A 22,276-nucleotide genomic window follows, 5' to 3' on the forward strand; every position below is an offset into this window, starting at 1 on the left:
AATTAGTAATAATACTTGTATTTTCTACCTATGGTTCTAAATAAGCACTACAATAAATTATTTAGTATACAGCCGATAATGAATGATAAACGCTAAAATATTTAGTTAGGTGTAATTTAGTGGGCTTATGTTTGATTAAAATGTTTTACAACTGTCTTATAAATAGTTTAAATGCTATGGAGGCTAATCAGTCAGAGACAATTTTAGTTAAAAAAAAAACGTCATTAATTATAATGAAGTACTTTATGAAGTGTTTTTATTAAAAATTGCACAATCGATTGCATTTAACTGACTAACAGTAGTTTATAATAATGAAGCATTTTATACTGCTTAACGTCACTGTAAAACATGATCAAGTATTTAAAATAAAATACCAATTTTATTTTATTTGATTGACCACATCGATTATACTAGTTATCTTATATTTTCACTAAGGAATTTGTAATATAATTATTAACTATATCATGTACAACAAGGTAAGAATCAGTTAAAAACTACTATAATAACCATTTTTAAATTTTGATTTTGTCTAAAGATTAAACATAATCGTAACAATTGTATAGCATAACATTTGTATGTTTGATAATTGGTCTATACTAATGTATTAATATATTTTGTAATCGCTAAAAAGGAAATAAGAAAACATTTAATAATTGCAATTACTTTGTCTTTATTTGCTGTGTATAAAGGTATTATCTGTGATTTAAAAACTGAGATTTTCTTTATTATCGTTGTTACTGAATAATTAATGTGAGATAAGAACGTTGTTAATGTTTGGTTTTTTATTTTGATAACGGAAAAATATAACTGCGTTATTATCCAAAATATTTAGTACAATATATTCTATTCAAATTTATTTGTCTTATTTCACTAAAGATCGTTAAGGGACTGGCTTCGTTTGTAATAAATTAAAATTTCGTGAACTGGACAATATTATATGAATGCATTTCGTTTATAATTGAAATTTATAAACGTTATTAAATGAACCTTTTTGTTTTTCATTAGGTTTAGGTTTTTTTTATTACGGTTTTTATTATAGCTTAATTTTGTTTGCCTTCTTTGTTTTCAGTTTTTACACGATTTTGTGGTATTTCAGTTTTTTTTAAATGTTCTTAATCCCTGACTAATTATTATTAAGTAAAAAAAAGTTGCTTAAATATACTTTCTAAAAACAATATTAAAAATATGTACAAATAAAAATAAAACATATTATTATAAATGTGGCTACATGCGGTTATACTATATAGTAACCTAATTATTTTTTTAATGTATATTTTTTTTATTAAGTGGGTGGTTCGCACTAATTTATTTAAGTTAGGATTTTTTAGACTAAGATATGATAATTTCTTTAGGTGTATTATTTTACATAAGTAATAATTTAAATAAATTAAGTATAATTAAATTGTTTTTTTTAAATAATATTTGAAAAAAACGAATGCCTTTCATACATGGTTAAAGTTATGATGTTGGATTAAATAAAATATTGCTACTCAGATTATCTTTAAATCAAGTCATGTCTGTGGATTTTTCAAATTAAATTATTAGGTGTGAGCAAAATTGAAATGATTATTTAATAAAAATTCCAAGCTGTAAATCATCATCATCATGTTCTAAAGGCAACGGCTTGTCGAAGTAGCCATGTGTGTCATTGCTGCTTCCTTTAGGTATTGGTAGGATGTGCATGCGACAAGGCAGTAGACGCACTATTTTATTTTTTAAGTCAAAGTTGTATGAAAAATAGGTACATGTTTTTATAAGACAACTTATTTTGCCTAGTTTTCATATTCATGTGTACAGTGTGTGTAATAATTTTGTTCATAGATTAGTATGATTTAAATACTGTATAGTATATTATGCTCTGTTAATATGGTAGGTGAAGGTGGGCTGCACTAGGGCTGAGACAAAAATTCTAATCGTAGAATTATTCAAAATTTAAACTTCAAACTTTTACAAGATAGGTATAAACAAATATTAACTATTTAGGTAGTTATTTATTAAACTCTTTCTCCTTAGTGCTTATAGCGGTGAATAATATTCTACAAGAAACATTTTTATGTAGGTATCATGAAGTTGTATCCGGTGTGATGTACATTATAACCAATTACAAATTAATTTTGGTAAAAAATTCAACACATAGTTAAAAACAAATTAATTTATGACGTATTAGACAGTTATTTGAAATAATATTAATACTAACTATTATTTATTAATATTAAATTGTAGAAAATTCCTCTGCGTGAAGCGTTAACCAGAAAGAAAGTGTATTGCAGTGAAGATGAACCAGGAAAAGAAAATTTAAAGCGAGTGCTAAACTTATTCGATATAACTCTTTTAGCCATAGGTGCCACTTTGGGATCTGGAGTTTACGTGCTTCCTAGTGTAGTATCCAAAACCATTGCTGGTCCTGCAGTTGTATTATCATTTATAATTGCTGCCATCGTGTCTTCGTTTTCCGGTGAATTATTTAAAATTTATGTACATAGGTTTATAAACACACATGACACACACACACGTCATGAGCCATATTTCGCACCGAATTTGGTAACACTTCATTGGTAAAAAATATAAATTCGTTATTATGTACCTCCATTACAGTGTGACACAAAACAATGTTTGTAGGTATTCAACAAATTTAAAATTTGAACAATTATTTGTTCGAATTATTAACTTGCAATATGTTAAAAATACGAATATTCTTATTCATTTGAAAAGTAAAAGCATTTTTTCGGTTAAATTTTAAATGCACAAATATTATGCACTATATATTTTTCTCATAAAACACAATTATTTTATGTTTAATGTATATACTTAATAGGCCTATGCTATGCTGAATTCGCTAGTCGTGTACCTAAAGCTGGGTCTTCATACATTTACAGTTATGTAGCTGTTGGAGAATTTACCGCTTTTGTCATTGGGTGGAATGTAATTATAGAACACATCATTGGTATGTTATTGGAAGATTAAACAATGAAATTAAACTAATTAACATAATAATTGTGTTCGTTTTGTAATAACTATAGGAGTAGCGTCTGTTGGCAAAGCATTGAGCAACTATTTCGATTCGCTTCTGGGATATCCTCAGAAACAATTCATGATCGAACATTTTCCTATACACATAAGCTTTATGGGAGAGTATCCCGATGTTGCATCGTTTTTATTCATAATGATATTTACATGTAAATAAAAAATTATAGAAACATTAAGGTATTTTAAATGTGTAAAAAAAAATGTCAACAAATAAGCCGCCATTTGATTTAACAAAAACAGCGTTAAAAATAATAATAATTTATAATAACAAAATTGGTTATAGATTTTATTAATTACAAACTTTATTAGATTTAAAAAAAAAATTTTAAACGCATATCGATCGCCTATCCGTCCAAGACATTGCATGTTTGGTGGAGTATTTCCAATTTTGATTGCAAACAAATATCTAATTTAGGTACTAGAATTATTTGATGACATCAAAATTTTTAATTAATTAAATGGCATGACTAAGAGTGCGAAAATGATCAGTCCTGTAGATGGAAATTCTATAGCAATATACTGTGAAACAATTTAGAACTATGAAAACCTATACAAAATATATTATTTTCTAGTGTTAGTAGCTTGGGGCGTCCGTGAATCTTCGTCTGCTAACAATATATTCACTTCGTTGAATTTGTTGACTATATTTACAATAATTATTAGTGGATGTTATTTTGGTGAGTAACTGTTGTTTTTATTATATTTTTATACGTTTCGATTATTCAATAATTGTCTAGTACTTATTAGTTTTGATTATTTCTTAGCGGATTTCAACAATTGGAAAATTAAAAAAAACGCCATTCCCGCCGGTGTGAACGGTGGCAATGGCGGATTTTTCCCCTTCGGATGGCAAGGCGCAGTCGCAGGGGCGGCAAAATGTTTTTACGGTTTTATAGGTTTTGAAACCATTTCAACGACGGGTAATTATTTTTTATGATTGACATACGTACACTTTATTTACTTGGTCATTAAAAATGTATAAAATATTCTAAACGATGTTGTTTACTAAAGGCGATGAAACGAAAAATCCCAAAAGGACAATACCCTTAGCACTAGTAATATCTTTGTTGTTTACCACCACCGTGTATTTTGCCATTGCTGTAGTAATGACGCTAATGTGGCCGTATTATGATCATGTACGTAAAAAGTTATGTTATGTTTTTAATTGAACCTATTTATCGGAAATTGATTAATCATTGTGAACAAAATATATAAAGGATTCGAACGCACCGTTACCGGTTATTTATGGACATTTGGGCATGCCAAGTATTAAATATATGGTCTCCGGAGGAGCGATGTTAGCCTTAACTACCACGTAATGTCATTCATAAATTGACTAATTTTATTTATTTATTTGTTTATTATTATTGTATACGGGCTGGGCCCTTTTTACAAATATATACATGCATATTTGTACATAAATGAAGAACATTAAACACACAAATGTAGTTTATGCTTTGTTATACATTTTTAAAAATGTATAATAAGGCATATTTTCCAGTTTAATAGGTTGTTTATTTCCGCTGCCTCGAATTTTATACGCTATGTCCAGCGATGGACTTCTATTTAAAATATTTTCAAAAGTCAACAAAACAACCAAAACGCCGTTCATATCCACCATTTTTTGTGGAACATTTGCTGGTAATTCTAAATACAAAATACATAGGGTGATCCACCAACACATCATTATGTATAAACTGGGAAACTAACTATTACAAACTCATTAATATAAATTTAATTTTTAGGAACTTTATCAACTGTATTCAATCTCGAACAGCTGATCGACATGACGTCCATTGGAGTATTTCAAGCCTATATAATCGTATGCATTTGTGTGCTAGTACTTAGGTACCTATTATTAACCTATACGATATTATTACAAATTATAGTTCGATATTAGATATTACGTTAAATTTCTGTGTATCTATTTGAAAATGAATTCGTGGTTATAATTTAGGTATAAACATAGTAGTCAGTTTAAAGATGACCCAGAAGTATCCGAAGTACGTGGACTACGCAAATGTTTAAATATGTCCAGCTTAAAAGTAACCAGTGCAGACACCCAATATTTATCAAGAGTGTGCATATTGATCTACGGTTAGTTACCAATTAATAAGAAACTAAGATTAAAATAAAAACTATACTTATTTTATACTAATCCTATATATTCTAATATAAATTGCGAATACTTTTCAGTATTATTCGCTGTTGTGTTGTGTATTTGTCTTGTAAACATGGAAAAAGACCACGGTATCATGAGTTTTGTATTGACAGTATTGTGTAACATTTCAATTATTGTTTTGGTTATTGCAATGATTTTGTTGAGTAGATTGCCACAAGCAAACGAAAATATATCGTTTAAGGTAGGTTAATTCAAAATGCTAGGGTGACACAGTCAGTGAATGAACGGTAAACAAATATGAACAGTTATTGTTGTCCTATAAATTATTGTTTACAAATAACAACGCACCGAAACATAAAATTGTAATTTTATTAGATAGTTAGATATCCATATTTTTTAATAATTATATTATACTTGATCTATCCCAAGGTATTACATGTTCATTCACTGTTGAAATCATCAAGTATGTAATTTTTTTTTTCACTTTTTTTTGTAGTAGTTAGCAATCTTTGTCCAAGCTAGCTATTTATACTATTAACGATAACTAAATATATCACTGATAATCATTTTTCTGTGATTTGCATGTTTTTAACATAATTATGTCTTTGTGTTATCAGTTTTATTTTGTAAAAATGTTATAGGTACCGTGCGTTCCTCTTATACCCTGTTTGAGTATTGTGCTAAATATGTATCTTATGATGAAATTAGATATTAAAACGTGGATAAGATTTGTATTATGGATTTGCTTAGGTAAGTTTAATAAAATATTGTTATGTAAATAAAATATTTTACTTTAAAATGTAAATTAAACACATTATACGAAACTCAGCAATTAAGTACTTTCTTATTTGTTTTTATAGAATTGTATTACTATAGTTTGAAAAATATATTGTATGTAAATTATATAAATTATATGATATAATATGTATCTGTTTTAATTATAGGTTTACTGGTTTATGCATTTTATGGAATTAATCATAGCTTGGAAGCTTTAAGAAAACAAGAAGTAAAAAAAAATTACGTTCATACCTAATAGTACAAATGGTATTTTATAGAATTTTAAATATGTAATTTATTACAAAATGGAAATTTAGCTGAAGTATATATTTTTACAGTACTTAACTTTCCTAATTACTTTGTTATTAATAAAAACATATTTAAAATAAAATATTTTTTTACATAATACATTATAATTTGTTAGTTTTTTCAAACAATAATTTAGCCTAATATTCTTTATAATTGAATAATACAGATATAGTATAAACAATGTTGATAAAAAAATATTAACTTTAAAGTATTATTACTTCACTCGAATCAAACTCGTGACTTTTCAAAGGGATAACAATAGATATAATTTATATTATTATTATTTATAAAGCATTTATTTAGTATAGAGTAAGAATCTGGTTAGAAAATAGATAACACTTTCTTATATTTTTTTATAATTATTATAACAGGAAACAATTTTTAGTGTTGAACTATAATATTATAGTCTAACTTTTCATTGAGGTTTAATGGGAAAGTCATTACAAGACAATAAATTAATACAAATGTATTGACTGACTTGTACTCCTCACTCCCCAGCACCAATGAGACCAGGCAAAACAAATATCAATGGAGTCAACTTAATAGACATATTTCACTATGTAATTACCTTATAAATTCGGTTAATCAATTATTATAAGTCTAACCCTTTTATACAAATTGTATTTTTATAATAAAAGTTTGTCAATACACTGTCAAGTGTCACCTCCGTATTTTAGTAGAGTTAAATTTCCGGACTATGTAATTCACTTGTAGAAGGTTAATTGCAATTATATATTTATTTAATCTTTTTTATTTATTATAGTTTTTTACGGCACTGCTGCGCCACCTCCTTCGGTGCCTCTAGTAGTATAAACTGAAATATATACCTATAAATATATATATATATATAACTAGGTCAAACCATCTACCAAAGGAAAATGGAATCAAATAAAATTAACTCAATGGACATGTCATTTGATTGATTATTATGTTGTGTTGTTTGGCAACCCGAATTATTGGGTAGCTCACTTTATATTATTTTATTAATAAAGTCGTTTATATATAACTATGTAACGCACTTATAAATGGTTAAACATTTATAAATGTAACCGTTCTATGATGTCATTTATATAATTACAGTTTATCAATATGCCTCGCCTCCGAATCTCAGCGGGGCCAATAATCCGGACTATGTAATTTACTTGTTGAAGGTTAATAACAGCTTTAAATCTAATCTTTTTTTAAATTATTATAGTGTTTTAAGACACCGCTATCTCCTCGATACACAGATGGGCATTTTTTATTTAAGTTAAAAGTTAACACGATGAATAAACATTTTAGTCATAACATAAAGTTAACTTTTTAATCATTATCCATTTAATCATATAATAACAAATAATCATGAATACAAATTTCAACTTTGAAGTACGATTAAATTAGTCATGATTGAAAAAGTTAATCATGGGCAAAAGTTGAATCAATCATGATTGAAAAAATATATCATAACCAATATATAATTAGTCATGATTAAAAAATTAACTGTAATCGACATGTACTTCGAGTCCACACTCCTCGATTTCTCGCTCGACCATCTACCAGAGGAAAAGTACGGAACTTTACACAAACGGACTCGAAAGTGTTTGCTACCAAATCCCAATGACAGCTAAAAACTTGTCGAGCAAATTATTGAAAATTCAGTTGACCAGCTGAGCTTCTGGCAACGTAACAAAAAAACATTCAGCTTTTTAAAGCATACAGGCTACAGCGACTAAGAGTTTTAGTCGGTCGAAACGTCTTATGCTGCTGTAATTATTAGCATTTAGCTCTACAAAACTAAAATGTTTTATGCATAACCAAAGACTGGTTTATTATAGTTAGACTGAATATTAATGTGGCGACACGTAAACAAGACTGAAAACAGTAACGTAGTGGCATCGCGACTCCACAGTCCACTTGGTTCCATCAAGTCACAGCTGGACGGCTACTGCTTTTGCTGTTCTTGTACCTGTGTCCGTCCGTTAAATCGTACTTGTCTGGAAGTAAAGTTATAATAATAAGTTTTCATGGTCGGAGCGCAATTCCACATACAGCTGACTAATAACAGTTTACACAAAATACGGCCAATGACCGAAACTACCAAATCGACCGAGACCAACCACTTGTATTAGTTTTTATTTTAGTATTACTTTTATTATTACTCTTTCAGAATTTTTTTTAATTTACTCTGTAGTTTTTTAATACTTATTCGCGTTTTGTCTTATTTTGTTTAAGTTGGTTATGACTTTTGTACATTGTACAAGTTAGGTACAACGTAAAACGTATAAAGTTTCACAAACACAAGTTCCACGTGAATGCTCACAAGCGTATAACAGATGTTTCTAAGACATTCTTTAATTTTATAAAATATATTAACGAACAGATAACAGACAACTTTATTTCAAACAACAAAAAACATAGCGTAATATAGAAAAAAAATAATTTATAAATAATCGAAACGTAATTTGTATGGACTACTTTAATCTATAATAGCCAATAGGTACCATTTATATCAGAATATACAAAGGGATTTTATCACTTTCAGTTGTAATAATTAATTTAAACCTGTGACTACCCCCGCCCTAATATGCTTTGTCCCCAATATGCCCCGATTTCACTGTACTGGCTTTTTTTAATATGTCTTACATTTTATAACTGTAATAAATAAAATAATACGGCTTAAAACACACTTAAAATCACGACCATGTGGAGCCTTTTTAGAGATTTAGGTATTGAATATCATTATTGATGTGTAATGAGGGTGCACAGGTGTAAAATCACAACAAAACAGTGTAATATGCATTTCTCGCCTATGAATATTGACAGAAAAAACTTGTATTTGGGTTACACATAAATAGTAGCAAACACATTTGCTATGTTTGCTTTTTGCGGTCGCAAGTCACAATACAAAAATGCAGAACACTGTCGTTCATAAATATATCATATTGAAGAAATTATAAACTCTATTACTTTTTACTTTTGAATAACTTAAAATAAGGTATGTTATCGCATAAAGTATTATGGTGTTTACTTGTACCGTATCTTTTAACGTTTGAAAAAATTGTTTTGAATGTCGAACCATCAAAGTCTGTAGAGCAACATGAAAATGTACCAAAATTGAAGAATATAAAAACGGAATATGAACAAAGTAATAGACTGTCATTTATTTTTGAAGAAGTTAAACTTAACAATCTAGATGAAATAAAAAAACTTATTGAATTATACATATAGGAAGTCTAAATTTTATCAACCGATGAAACATTTAAAGTCCAGCATACAAACAAATAATAACAGTCACGATGACGTATGTAGACTTGTCGAGTTAAATAAAAAGATTTTAATTAATTATTTAGATCATAGTATGGAATTCGGTGACAGTTCTAAAATCGGCAGGTACAGATTCTTAGTACACAACCTGTATCTTCAGTAAAAAATTCTATGCGAAATTGAAAAAGCACTGATTTTGTGTGTGTGTCTATTGACAAAATAGTTCGATCCTCTGTAATCGCTAATCCCTTTTATATTAACTACCACCTATTGATCAGAAATTATATTCTTATTGGCAATTCTGAGGATTAAAAATATAAATTATTAACTTATGTTTACTCATACTCACTCATACTCTTACATTGTATGTATTACTAATTACTAAACAATGTTTTATTTTCAATGACAACCCATAGACAAATAACGTAACAACCAGACTTTGTAGTTGTATTTATCGAATAGTTAATCATTAGTTAGTCAAACAAAATTAAAGTTACCTTAACTATATTTTTATTTGATAGGACTGAGGACAGTTATTTGATGGGTACGACTAAGAAATATAGTTGAATGAAACCTCGAATCGTGTGGAAACACAATAGTTATTTGTTTTCTAAGTATTATCGATGAGTTATTATTATTTATATTTATTTAAGCAAAATGAATAAATACTGTGTTAACATTCCACACGATTCGATGTTACATTAAACTATATTTTTATATATTAAAAAAAAAAATAGATGGATAGCCGCAGTTTGTCGGTTGAGTCTTTTTTGTTTAAATACTAAGTTACTATCTTTTAATACGTTGACTGCTACGGTACTTATTAGTATTCCGGTCTAACAAAATACTTTATGTAATCATATTTTATTATCAAAAACACGAATTATAGTACAAAGTAATCATCAAAAAGCATATAGAATGTGTTGTTTTAGCAAGTAAACAAAATATGAAATAATTCGTAATTGGCGCCTTAAGAAATAACGTGTTAACCTATTTTATAAAATACAATTGTGTCAACGTAAACAGTATAACTTTGCAGAATAATGTTGCTATCAGTGATTATAGTTAGTGTTTTTGGATCATTTACCTTTTGTTGTAAAGTGTTATCACATTCGTCTAATAATGATATAAATAACGCTTACAAAACTCTTTTAAACATTCAAACTGGTTACGATGAAGACAATATGACATTCATCGGTAATGTCGTCCCTAAGGCGGGTGATTTTAAAAGATTGCGATCAGAACGAATCACAAGACTCAGATGCGGATTCGTTTTTAGTGCTTTATATCATATGCGGTCGTCTAAGATAGCAATGGACACACAAGGTCAAAACATGTCCACGATATTTCTAAGAATGTCAATGTATTACAAAGTGATAATGGAAATGTTGACAACTCTGAAAAACTCTGGCATTAAAAATACGAACGAATTATGGTATCTGCACATGTACATAAACAGAACTCATTTTCGCGTGCAGATGCTTTTCGCCACGACCACGGTGGAAGACGACACTATAGAGAATGTAATGTTAGAACACGAGAAAATCGATGAGCGATTGCAGGAGTTCGTGGTCGAAAACAGATGCGACACAGCGAACAAGTTCAACCACGAGTATAGAGAATCTCCGTTCTTTGGTCAGCTGCAAGCGTTCGGCTCGTGTAGGCAGATGAAAAATTGTCAATTCGATAAAGTGACAGCGCTGATAAGTGAGAACATAAAAATGGTAAACAATCTGATGGATCATAACGAAACGGTCGGTGGATTGTCGAAAAACGGACATCAATGTTTTGAAACGGAACACTTGTGTTTGAACAACGTAATGTCACGCGGGACCGAAATGCGTGAAATTTTTGAAAAGTTGAGTCCAGAAATGTACTGGGGAGAAACGTTAAAAATATTGAAAACGGCGAACGCGAAAGCACAAGTCGTAGACATTCCTTCCAACGATTTCGCCGACATGGCCAGGTATCAGTCCATATTCATTGACGTACTTGTAATAATTGAATTGCGGGTCGTTTGGAGGCATTTGACGGTCGTCAAGGAAAAATCCGGATTACATATTATTAAGCATCGACCGACTTTCGTGTCTACTTTGAAGTATAGAGAGATCATAGTTAAAGAAATAACGGATTTTGTCGTTTATACGAACCAAGGAAAAGTAATTTTTTTCAAAAAACTACTCAAGCTAATTAATAGTTTACATATTACTAATAAAAATAAGAAAATTAAGAAATTAATTAGAAAAATAAAAAAACATATGTTAAAAATCTCGGGTAAATTTAATATTAGTGTACTGAGTGATGTGGATTTAGAGAGCGAACGCACTTGTTTGAAGTTTGCTGTCGATCATAAATTAAAAAGCGTAAAACAATTTCAAGATGACATGAAAAAAGTAGGCTTGATATGTAGTCAAGTATTTCTTGAATACTTGAAACAATTATTGCCTAACGTCGACTTTTATGTGATTCGTTTATTTTACAATTTTGTTAAGCCTGATATTAGTATAGAGAATTAACTATTTGTAATTACAATTGAACGTTTAATCTTTGAAAACACTAATTTAAGTCCGGCTATAATATAGTGTGGTATATGGTTAAATGAATCTCTTGTACTTTATCTACCTTATTCGAAATCAACTTCTATTTCTTTTTCTGATTATGACTTAGGTAAACCAAAAGTCTATGTAATGTATAAATCTTTGAAAAAACATTGGTATTTATCTACTAGTTGTAATAAGCAATAGTATTTCTTTGTTGTATTCTGTTAAATATTGAATGATATGTAAATTACGTAAATGAAATATAATGACTATTGTTTATATGTTTTTGTATATCATAAATGTTCTTAAATTATATAAAACTTAAAAATTCTGTTTGACGCGGTTCGTGTAAACAGTACCGTAGCGTATAGGCGCAATGGTGCGAAGCAGCAAATCATTTAAAATTAAAATCGTTAAAATTTCACTTATTTTCCAAACAAAGAATGATTACTCAGTATTGCGAAATTAATTTGTTTTTCTGTAAAAATACAACTTATAAACCAAAAAGTGAAGGTAAATGCAAGCTTTAACAAATTAGTACCGAAATACAACTATTTTGATAAAATTAAACAAAATAACTGCAACTGCCTTTTTACCCGACTGCGGAACAAAGAGTTAAGAGGGTTAATATGTTTACGTGTAAAACATGTTTGGACTCATTCGAATTGAAAAAAATAAAGTGCGATTTAGATCTCAATAATATTTCTTTGTACACCAATTACTATTCCTTAAACGTTATAAATATACTTGACACTTGTTAATACATTTACTCTTTAGACCAGTACTGTAACCAGAAATTAAGTTGTTCTTTTTTTTTTTGGGGGGGGGGGGGTCACCAGTTATTAAGGCCTTAGGGATAGTGTATATTTTACAACATTCGATAGTTTGCTATGATTTGCCGCACACATATATTATTATAAAAAAAAATATATTTTTTAGAGGGGGAGGAAGAACACTTGCCACTGGTATATCTTACTTTTCAACTCGTAAAGTTCATGTTATTAGTTGCACATTATTTATTTATTGTCTACATCAACTTAATTGTTTAGGAAATATTATAACAAATGATAATACATTAATACTTGACTAATTACATGCTGCCAAAAAAATATATTCAAGACGAGGAATTTCTAATTGTTTATAATCGTATACAAATACCAATTTGATTATCGTTGTGACTATTCTGTGTTTACTCGAAGTCAGTGGCCTCATTACCGTTGGATTATGTTACCGATAGCGAACAGCCGGTCTGCATGCCGTCTCAGTGTGTACTTTGCCAAACCGTTAGTTGGCTCACACCAACGTGTTCCACGTGGTTTATCAGTCGTGTACCGTATCAAACACTAACGGCTGATAAATTGATAACGAGTGATTATTCTTACGTCACACTCGTAGACAATATTATACATTATGTTCGCTTCCTAGTTCCTAGATTTGTCAAGAACAAATTCTATTACCTCATTTAGCTAAAACACAAACGTCACTTTGTCTCACTGCACGCAGAAAGCTCGACGCAACTACATCCGTTTGTGTTGTAATTTACCAAACATGATTTGAAACAAGCCTTGTCATCTATACGATCAATAGAGTTGACTGCCCCTCCTCTGTCTAAGGTACGTTTGCCGCACATCACTCAACTTATGTGTACTATATTCGTTTGAAATGGCACAACAATTGTAGTTTTGTTGTGTTAAAGAATGCGTCACAAGCCGAAACTGATCAAGATGCCAATTCAAGTAACCAATTCTGTTGCAAGTGAAATAACACCTGCATCCAAGCCCAAATTCAATCAAAAGAAAATTGAAAAAGTAAGTACCGTTTTTTCTAATAAGTATGATAACAGCTGTGATAATACCAAATTGTTAAGTTTTATCCATAGACGTAATATATTATAATGGTTTTTTAGTAGCATGCATCATGATTGTTTTTATTAACAAAGTATAATACGTAGTAAGAAATTTCCTTGTTTGCTAAATAATGAGCTAATATAGTCTGTCCTATCCATTTTGTTTGCATACATTATCATTTTATTATGTTAGACAATTGTTTAATACCGCATTGCTTATGTGAAATTTCGGCCTAAAAAAATTATTGTCCTTGAGATTAAATTATAACTGAAATAAATCATTTCATAAAACTGTTAAACAGATATGCTTTATAATAAATTGTTGAAGGTACAAAAGATTTAGTTTTAAGTTAAATTTTTCTTTAAAACTATATCTTAACATTTCAGTTATATTATCTATTAATGTTATTAATAATAATTAATAAATAGCATTTAATATATGAATTGTTTTAGGTAATACAAAACGGGCAAAGCAATAATTGTAAATCGAAGAAACAGCTTAAAAAGTCTGCAACTATGGACGCCCATTCCATTGTGATATGGAAACATCCCATTTTAACATTAGATTATTTCTTTAAAGAAGTTGTATATTTAGCCAAGTCTTTTGTAAAAAAGTAAGTGTTGTTATATTTTTAAAATAAATTTAATCTACTCATAAAATTTCTTATAGTTACTTCTTATTTCAATGCCTTTTTTTTAAAACTAGCACATTTATTTTCCTTTCACATTACACGTTAATTTGTTCAAAAATAGCTCATTAATGGAAAATGCTGCAAAATTTAGGTAACATGTAATAATTTTACTTCTATTATAATAGTCAGTGAATCAACTGAAATTTAATTTTATTTTGTAAATATTTTCTGTCTTTGTAAGAAAAAAAAATGTGTTTGTTTCCATAAAGGTGTTGAATTTTAAAAAATAGTGTTGATTTTTGATTTACAAAACAATACAGTTTGTTTTATTTATTGGTGAAGAATAATTTCTAACATATCTATGTTATATATCATGTCTAGTTTAGTTTTCCTGCCAATTCAACATTGAAATTAATAATACAAATTACAGTAAAACTATAAATGTATATGTTTCTTTTAAGTCTTTTGATTTAATTTTGATAGTTCACAAGTCACTCTTATCAGAAAAATATATTTAATTATAACTGTTAATTTTATTCATTAATTGTATGGATTAAAACTATAATCCGCTTTATCAATAATTTGTTTAAACACAAATTAAAGAAATTATAAAAATTTTCATAATTTTAGATTTTGCTTTTACATTTTAAAAATATATTTCCTTAACTACATTAATAATTTAACAAACAATAATAGGTAGATATTTTGTAGTTAAATATTTACTTGATATCATTTGATATTTTCTGACTGTAGGTTATAATATTTGTTATGGTTATTTAATTTTAGTTTTAGCTTATACAGCTCAGGTCATTGACTTCAGTCTTATTAAAATAATATATTACCTGTTACTTATGTAAAAATAAGTTTTAAGTTTGTTTATGGGGAAAAAACAGCCATTAAAAAATTAAATTTGAATAATTCAAATATATTTTTACCAATTGAATATTATTTGAAATTGATTAACAATTTTAGTTAAGGGGTCTAGATATTTAGATACATAGAAGTGCACTAAGGTTATCATCTCAGTTAGTTAACATGCAATGATAACTAGATACAAATTACTATTTGATTGTGTTAACAATATTTATGTTGATAAATAAAATTGCATAAATCAATAAAACCAATAAATAAATAGTAATAAGTTTTTATTGTATTTATTTTTTCAGATTAATTTGTTATAAACTCTATGTACTTTTAGTTCTATTAGTTATATCTGCTCCAATTATTTTATCATATATTGACGGACCTCATTTACCAGTAAGTTATTTGACGTTTTTAATCGCAACCAATTATTAAGTAGTAGATATATTTATTTTATATAAAAATATTTTTTTTTTTTTTAGATGTTACTATGGGCAAAATCAAGAACATCCTGGTGTTTATATTGGTTAGGTCTGGGTGTCCTATCATCTGTTGGATTTGGTACCGGCTTACACACATTCCTTCTTTATTTGGGTCCACACATCACTTCTGTCACATTAGCCGCGTACGAATGTGGTGGGCTTAATTTTCCAGAACCACCTTATCCAGATCAGTAAGTCAATTGATGATAACTATAGTAATTCACTATAATAGAAAAATATTATATATTTTGCTCTAGAATCATTTGCCCCGATGAAATTGATTCTGCTTGGACAGCCAGCTTATGGAACATCATGTCTAAAGTACGCGTGGAAGCCATGATGTGGGGAGCTGGAACTGCTCTAGGAGAGTTACCTCCTTATTTTATGGCGAGAGCAGCACGACTTTCAGGTCGACCTCCTGATGAAGACAAAGAAGATTTGATTGAATTTGAAGAGTTGTTGAAAAAAGAAAAACACCCAGAAACTATGGTACGTATCAAAGAGAAAAACAGATCGATGGAATTTAATATGAGCATGTTTTTGTTATATTTTTTAGACATTAGTTGATAAGTCAAAATTATTTGTTGAGAGACTAGTGAAGAAAGTTGGCTTCTTTGGAATATTAGCATGTGCATCTGTAAGTAATAACTAGTTAAAAATTTGTTTTTCGACTATATAATATTTGACATTAAAAATCAACTTGCAGATACCTAACCCGTTATTTGATCTTGCCGGCATTACATGTGGCCATTTCTTAATACCCTTTTGGACATTTTTCGGCGCAACTCTATTGGGCAAAGCAGCAATTAAAATGAGCATACAAGTGTTATTTGTGGTTATTGCTTTCAATGAAACATTAATCGAGAAAGTTCTTGAGGTTGTTGGGAAAATTCCAGGAATCGGGAAGAACTTACAAGCTCCCATTACAAAATTTTTAGAAAATCAAAAACAACGGTTACATCTTAAAAAAGATTCCAAGGTAAGTTTTTTATTTTTTATTTTAAATATGTTTGGATATTATAAGAAATTAATTTTATAATTATTAACGTTTCAGGGCACAAATATGGTAGTGAGATTGTTTGACGTTTTTGTAATTTCAATGGTGATGTATTTTATTGTATCGTTAGTTAACTCTTTAGCACAGAATTATTATAAGCGCAATAATAAGACTACAAAAAAAATGTCCAAAGACTGACATTCGGTTGTCAACCATTCGAAATTACGTTATCGTAAGTCCAAACGGCATTGAAATAATTATGATTATAATTATTATATTTTATTACTACTACATTTTTCTTGTAATTAATATAAAAAATTCTTGTTTCTCTGATATCTTAAATAAGTTCATACTTTGTATATTATATAAAACAAATTAATAAATATTACAGGGACTTAATTTTTTAATTTTTAATATGCTAAGGGGTGCATATTAAGTAAACCGCTCAATAAGTCTACTCTTTCAAGTGTACTGTTTTATTGTAATTCATACAGAAATTCAGAGATGCACGTATAAACATATAGTTACATTATAAATTACATTTTTCATTCTGTTTAGTGCCCAAACACGTCCTATTATTCGTTTGCTAAGTACCTATTTGTAAAATCATAATCATTAGGCTGCTAAAAAAGTTGATGATGTATACATATTTAAATTTAGAGCATAATCTGTTATGAACCAAGTGTTACCATAATATATTGTTTAGTACTAGGTATAATGTTTATCTACCTATTAGTCTAGACCACAACTTTTCGTAAAATTATTATTCGCTTTACTATAAATTTAACTATTTCAATTTTTTGTCCTCTCATTCTTGAGTCTTAACCAAATTTATTATTGTTGTTTAAGTGATGCTACCCACCCGTAAATTTTAGTGTAAAACTGGGTCTGCGTGAATCAATACTGTAGAGGCTGTGTAGTACTAGAATTACTAAATTTTCATAAAACAAATAGAGGTGAATATTATCTGTTCTTAAACGTGCAAATTTTTCGATAGGTGGAATATTTTTTTATTCTGTGAATGTTTAAAAGTATAGGTTAAAAATTAGTGAATTGAATAGTCAAAAAATTTAGAAACGCTTAAGCACAAATAATGTTTTCCTCTAGGTACTACGAACAATTTGGTGATTTTACAACAATTACATGTCAGTAAACACTATGGTTTTGATTTGCGCCAATCTTATTTAATGAAAGATAATTATAATTTTGTCTATAAAAATGTCTGACAAAAAAAAAAAATAATAATAAACCAATAAAGAACTCTCATTATTGTATTAATAGGTATAATACACTTATAGTTTAAGCTCTAAATTAAGATTTTGCGAAAAATTGCCTATACTTTACCTTATAAATGGGTGGGTAGCAACCTCTTAATATGATCATGACACATATAAATGTTATAAATGACTCGAACCATTGTATGTTTAAGTTAGATAAGCTTAAAAAATGTATATTATATTATTGTTTCTGGTTAATTAATCAAAAAAACGTTTGCCCAATTTGTATTGTTATATTTTTTGTTTGTTAATTTTTTTTCATAATTCTTGTTTTATGTACTACAAAAGTTTTTGTTTTTATTAGTATATTATATTATATAGAACATCAAACATTGTAAAATTTTGATAAATTATCTTGTGATTTAGTTGGTATAAATTATGATGGTAGTACTGTAAAATATATAATTTTAGTAGTAGAAGACTGCTGCCGTTCCTCATCTGAAATCTTGTTCATTCCTGTTAAAATAAAATAAAAAACTTCTTTATTTTTTTTTGTAACATACACTTTTGGTGTTCAATTACATATTACTTTTGCTTTGTGAATATTTTTAATAACTTCTATTTATTGGATGTATTAGTATACATTGTTTCCTAATTCTTAGACGTATAGGTTAGAACTTATAGTATGCTTCTCGTTTATAATCAAGTTAGCTAAATAAATCCATTGTATTTTTTTCAGGGGGGGGAGGGAGTTACTGTATTATTATCCATTAGAATTATATTATGTTTGCGAGTATTTGATGTGAAGTCTTTATTATTCTAGTTTAGAATTGATTGTTTTAGTCAAGGCATATTCAATTGCTTCCAAAATACATAATTTACATGTTTAGATGGCAATTGTAATAATTAAATAAATTTCTTAATTGTGATTTGTGTTTTTGTAGATGGTTAGTATACAATGTGTTAGATTTTTTTTTATATTTGTGTAGTTTAATTAATAGTTGTATAAACATCTTAAAATCAATCACCTTAAATATATATATATTTTTTTTTAAAATGATATTTATATATTGGTTAAATTAAAAGTTTGTGTTCAATTTTGTTCGATAATATTAATGATGGAGTTTACATATTTTTTCTGCACAAATACTTCAAATGATAAATTAATAAAAGTAAACTTAAACTTCTGATATAAATGCAATTGTTTTCTATTTTAAATTGTGCCAAGCAAAATAATCATTTATTGGTTTTTCTTTAAAATTTCAAGCATTATTCTACATACATTAAATGTTAATTATACTATTGATTATCAACAGTAATTTTATGTTGTTACACTTTCAAGTATACTCGTAATTAAATAACGGTATTTTCCTTATTTAATGCAATATTTTCAAGTAAATAATTAGTTGAAACAAATATTAAATAAAACAAACCAATGGCTTGTTCATTTAATTAAATTATTTTATTATACTGACAGTCCTAACAACTGTATAACGCAAACCTTATTTCAAGAGAAAACAATTATCTAATTTCATTTTAATACACTCAAAATAATGAAAAAATGTTTTTTGCTTTTCAAACGTTTTATTTATAATACACACAATAATGATTATAATAAAATTATATCAAGAAAATAACAAAACTTTAATTTAAGGTGTTAAATATAGTTAGCTAAAAGTTAAACAATTTATATTTTATTTAAAAAAAAATTTAAACATCTAATTGGAACTAAATATTTCACAAAAAAATACCAACCAAATTAAATATGTATGTTATTTTAAAATCATTATTATAATTGAGAACCTTAAGAACCTAAGGTTACCTATAATTTACCTTTACAATGTACATACTAGTTCAAACTATTACCATTGACTATTAATACTATTATTATAATAGTTTTTATAATCAATGCAATCAATGCAAAATTATCACCATGTTGTATTTTTGATGTAATATAATTTCGATTTAACAAAATAACAAAATTTTAAGTACAGTTTTTTGTTCTATCAGGTATTGAATACTCTCCCTAATTACTACCATTAGTTCAAGATTATTTTCACTAAAATGATTCTAAATCAAATTTTTATTTTGATCAATAAATGTGATTGATTAATACAGATATTTTTAATAGGCGGTATAATAATAGGGCATTCAATTTTCACATTAATCACAAGGTTAAGTATTTAAGTGTGTACATATATTTTAAAAAATAATCAACAATAACCAAAAAATATATTATCACTATAAAATATATAGAGTAAAATTCAAAATTTATACTAATATTCACATAAAAAACGAGTTGACTTTTAACTTGTAATTATTACTTTTTTATAAATAATTAAATATATTAGTTGACAACAACATTTAACAAAAAAAAAGAAATTACATTGTAAACGGTTTAACAATGATAAATAATTAGAACAGCTTATGAATGCTGTTACCTACACGTTAACCATAATAACATATTACAATTTTGATGCCAGTTACCTTCATCTATACATTTTTTTAATTAATCAATTTTAAAATCCCTTATTCATCACTATTAGTAGAGTCTTGCTGGAATGACGTGAGTAGTTGTTCTATTCGAGAGTATATATCTACATTTTTACGTTCCAAATGATCTAATACCAAATTCAGATTGTCGATCTCTTCGTGTAGCTTTCCCATGACTAAAAATTAATAAAAAATATTGATATTTTCAATGCTAGACGTCAAAAATTCACCATTCAACTAGCAAGGGAATTATTTTACAACAGCTCACCTTCGGCGTTTTCTTCGTTCAATTCTTCTTCTCCCGTCGAATCCATCGACGGTTCGGTTGCTTCTCCTACATCTTCCATATGTACTTCATCCGTCATAGTATTCTAGTTTGGAGTTAATTCCTACGATGCAGATACTTAATTATCCGGAAAAACGATTTCTTAAATGGTATACTGTATTATGTCGCAATGAACAGTAAAAACTTAATACTAAAAAACAATAATATAATCAAATGTATAGATAACAGCTCCACAAAAACAACGCCCATTCATACTTGATAAGACGAGAATTTACAAGGCACAATTCAAGGTCAGCATATGTTACGTCAAACTACTTTTATGAGGTCTGGAATAAACTAAAAAAAAAGTAATTGTTGTCAATTATAGTAATGACGTTTAGACTTAAGTTAGTTGTTCTTACTAATTTCTTATTCAGTAGGTAGTTACTCATCTACAAATTACTTACCATATAGCCATTAGTCATTACTCATTAGTTTTGGTATTAGTCATTTATGCTGATTGCCAAAGACACGTGCTTAACGATGACCAATTATATATTATTAAAATTAAATAAGATTATTTTAAAGAAAAAAATTCAGATACAATAACCACAATGGAATGTTTTTGGACAACGTTGAATCATGATTGTTGTTAGATATCCTTAAAGTGTTTTTACTGTAATTAAAGTACGAAAAAATAGTGTAGGTACCATATAACAGTAATAATTAAAGCCAAAAACTTAAACTTTCAAGTAGGTACAAACATTTTGGGGTTTCTAATTTATTTAATTAAATTCTTTCTCGTGAGCTATAGCCGACACATTATCAAACTTTGTTAATACCTAGTCCCTTTTTCTCTACACTATTTTACATATATATACATATATATTTTTTTTACAAGAACCTGCATTTAAGAAAAACAGATCCCAGCAATAACCGGGGTCGTTTTATTTATTATGCTTTAAAATATATTTAGGTGATCCTGACATAAGGATAGATTTTGATTTTTCATCCTCGCAAAAGCAAGCACAAGTCAACGGTATGTGAAGCTTATTCATAACAAATTAAATTTTGTGTACAAATACATAATATTGACCAACAGCTGAGTGCTGACATCATCGTTGAACTTTGATCCGTATCCTGATTGTAGGATCTGATATAGGTAATATTATATTTTCAAGGTCCTAAATATAAAATATTTTATTATAATTATGCAAAGCGTCTGATAGTGAAAATACCGCAGCCGTAATGTCAATGTGTATACTGTATACGGTATACCTGCAGACACTGTATAGATTAGGTACCTACCTACACATAATATATTAGTGTGTATCCAGCTTGCGAAAAAGTAAATATATATATATAATATATATATAATTTATATATAGCTTATAGGGTACAATGTTCTACTAGTAATAAAGAAAATTTATAAAAATGAGGTGTTTGTTATTTAATAAATGAATTC

The 22,276-nt window shown here is 28.0% G+C and overlaps 2 protein-coding genes across 4 annotated transcripts; both read left to right on the forward strand.

The window, feature by feature from the left end:
• The first annotated feature begins 74 nt into the window (after positions 1-74).
• On the forward strand, positions 75-6,259 carry LOC126841736 (high affinity cationic amino acid transporter 1-like). The gene is made up of 14 exons (XM_050578355.1): positions 75-476; positions 2,224-2,455; positions 2,816-2,944; positions 3,021-3,176; positions 3,600-3,704; positions 3,792-3,947; positions 4,039-4,163; positions 4,245-4,342; positions 4,529-4,668; positions 4,773-4,875; positions 4,985-5,124; positions 5,224-5,390; positions 5,791-5,899; positions 6,094-6,259. The coding sequence occupies exons 1-14, from the start codon at positions 465-467 to the stop codon at positions 6,180-6,182; spliced, it is 1,761 nt and encodes a 586-aa protein (XP_050434312.1). The 5' UTR covers positions 75-464; the 3' UTR covers positions 6,183-6,259.
• A 7,121-nt stretch (positions 6,260-13,380) lies between these two features.
• On the forward strand, positions 13,381-18,982 carry LOC126841915 (vacuole membrane protein 1). 3 transcript variants are annotated; one of them, XM_050578713.1, is made up of 9 exons: positions 13,381-13,631; positions 13,699-13,826; positions 14,318-14,478; positions 15,663-15,753; positions 15,840-16,030; positions 16,097-16,328; positions 16,396-16,476; positions 16,546-16,818; positions 16,894-18,982. In XM_050578713.1, exons 2-9 carry the CDS (start codon positions 13,716-13,718, stop codon positions 17,032-17,034), a joined length of 1,281 nt encoding a protein of 426 aa, XP_050434670.1. In that variant the 5' UTR covers positions 13,381-13,631; positions 13,699-13,715; the 3' UTR covers positions 17,035-18,982. The 3 variants fall into 3 exon arrangements, with proteins under 3 accessions (XP_050434670.1, XP_050434668.1, XP_050434671.1); XM_050578711.1 differs by having other exon boundaries at positions 13,382-13,631; positions 13,715-13,826; XM_050578714.1 differs by lacking the exons at positions 13,381-13,631; positions 13,699-13,826 and adding an exon at positions 13,980-14,192.
• The last annotated feature ends 3,294 nt before the right edge of the window (positions 18,983-22,276 follow it).

Source organism: Adelges cooleyi, unplaced genomic scaffold, assembly GCF_023614345.1.
Source record: "Adelges cooleyi isolate 19-005CV unplaced genomic scaffold, UGA_ACOO_1.1 ACOO_flye_CR_arks_rails_tigmint_CR_PRNA_41, whole genome shotgun sequence".
In the NCBI taxonomy this organism is placed as follows: Eukaryota; Metazoa; Arthropoda; class Insecta; order Hemiptera; family Adelgidae; genus Adelges; species Adelges cooleyi.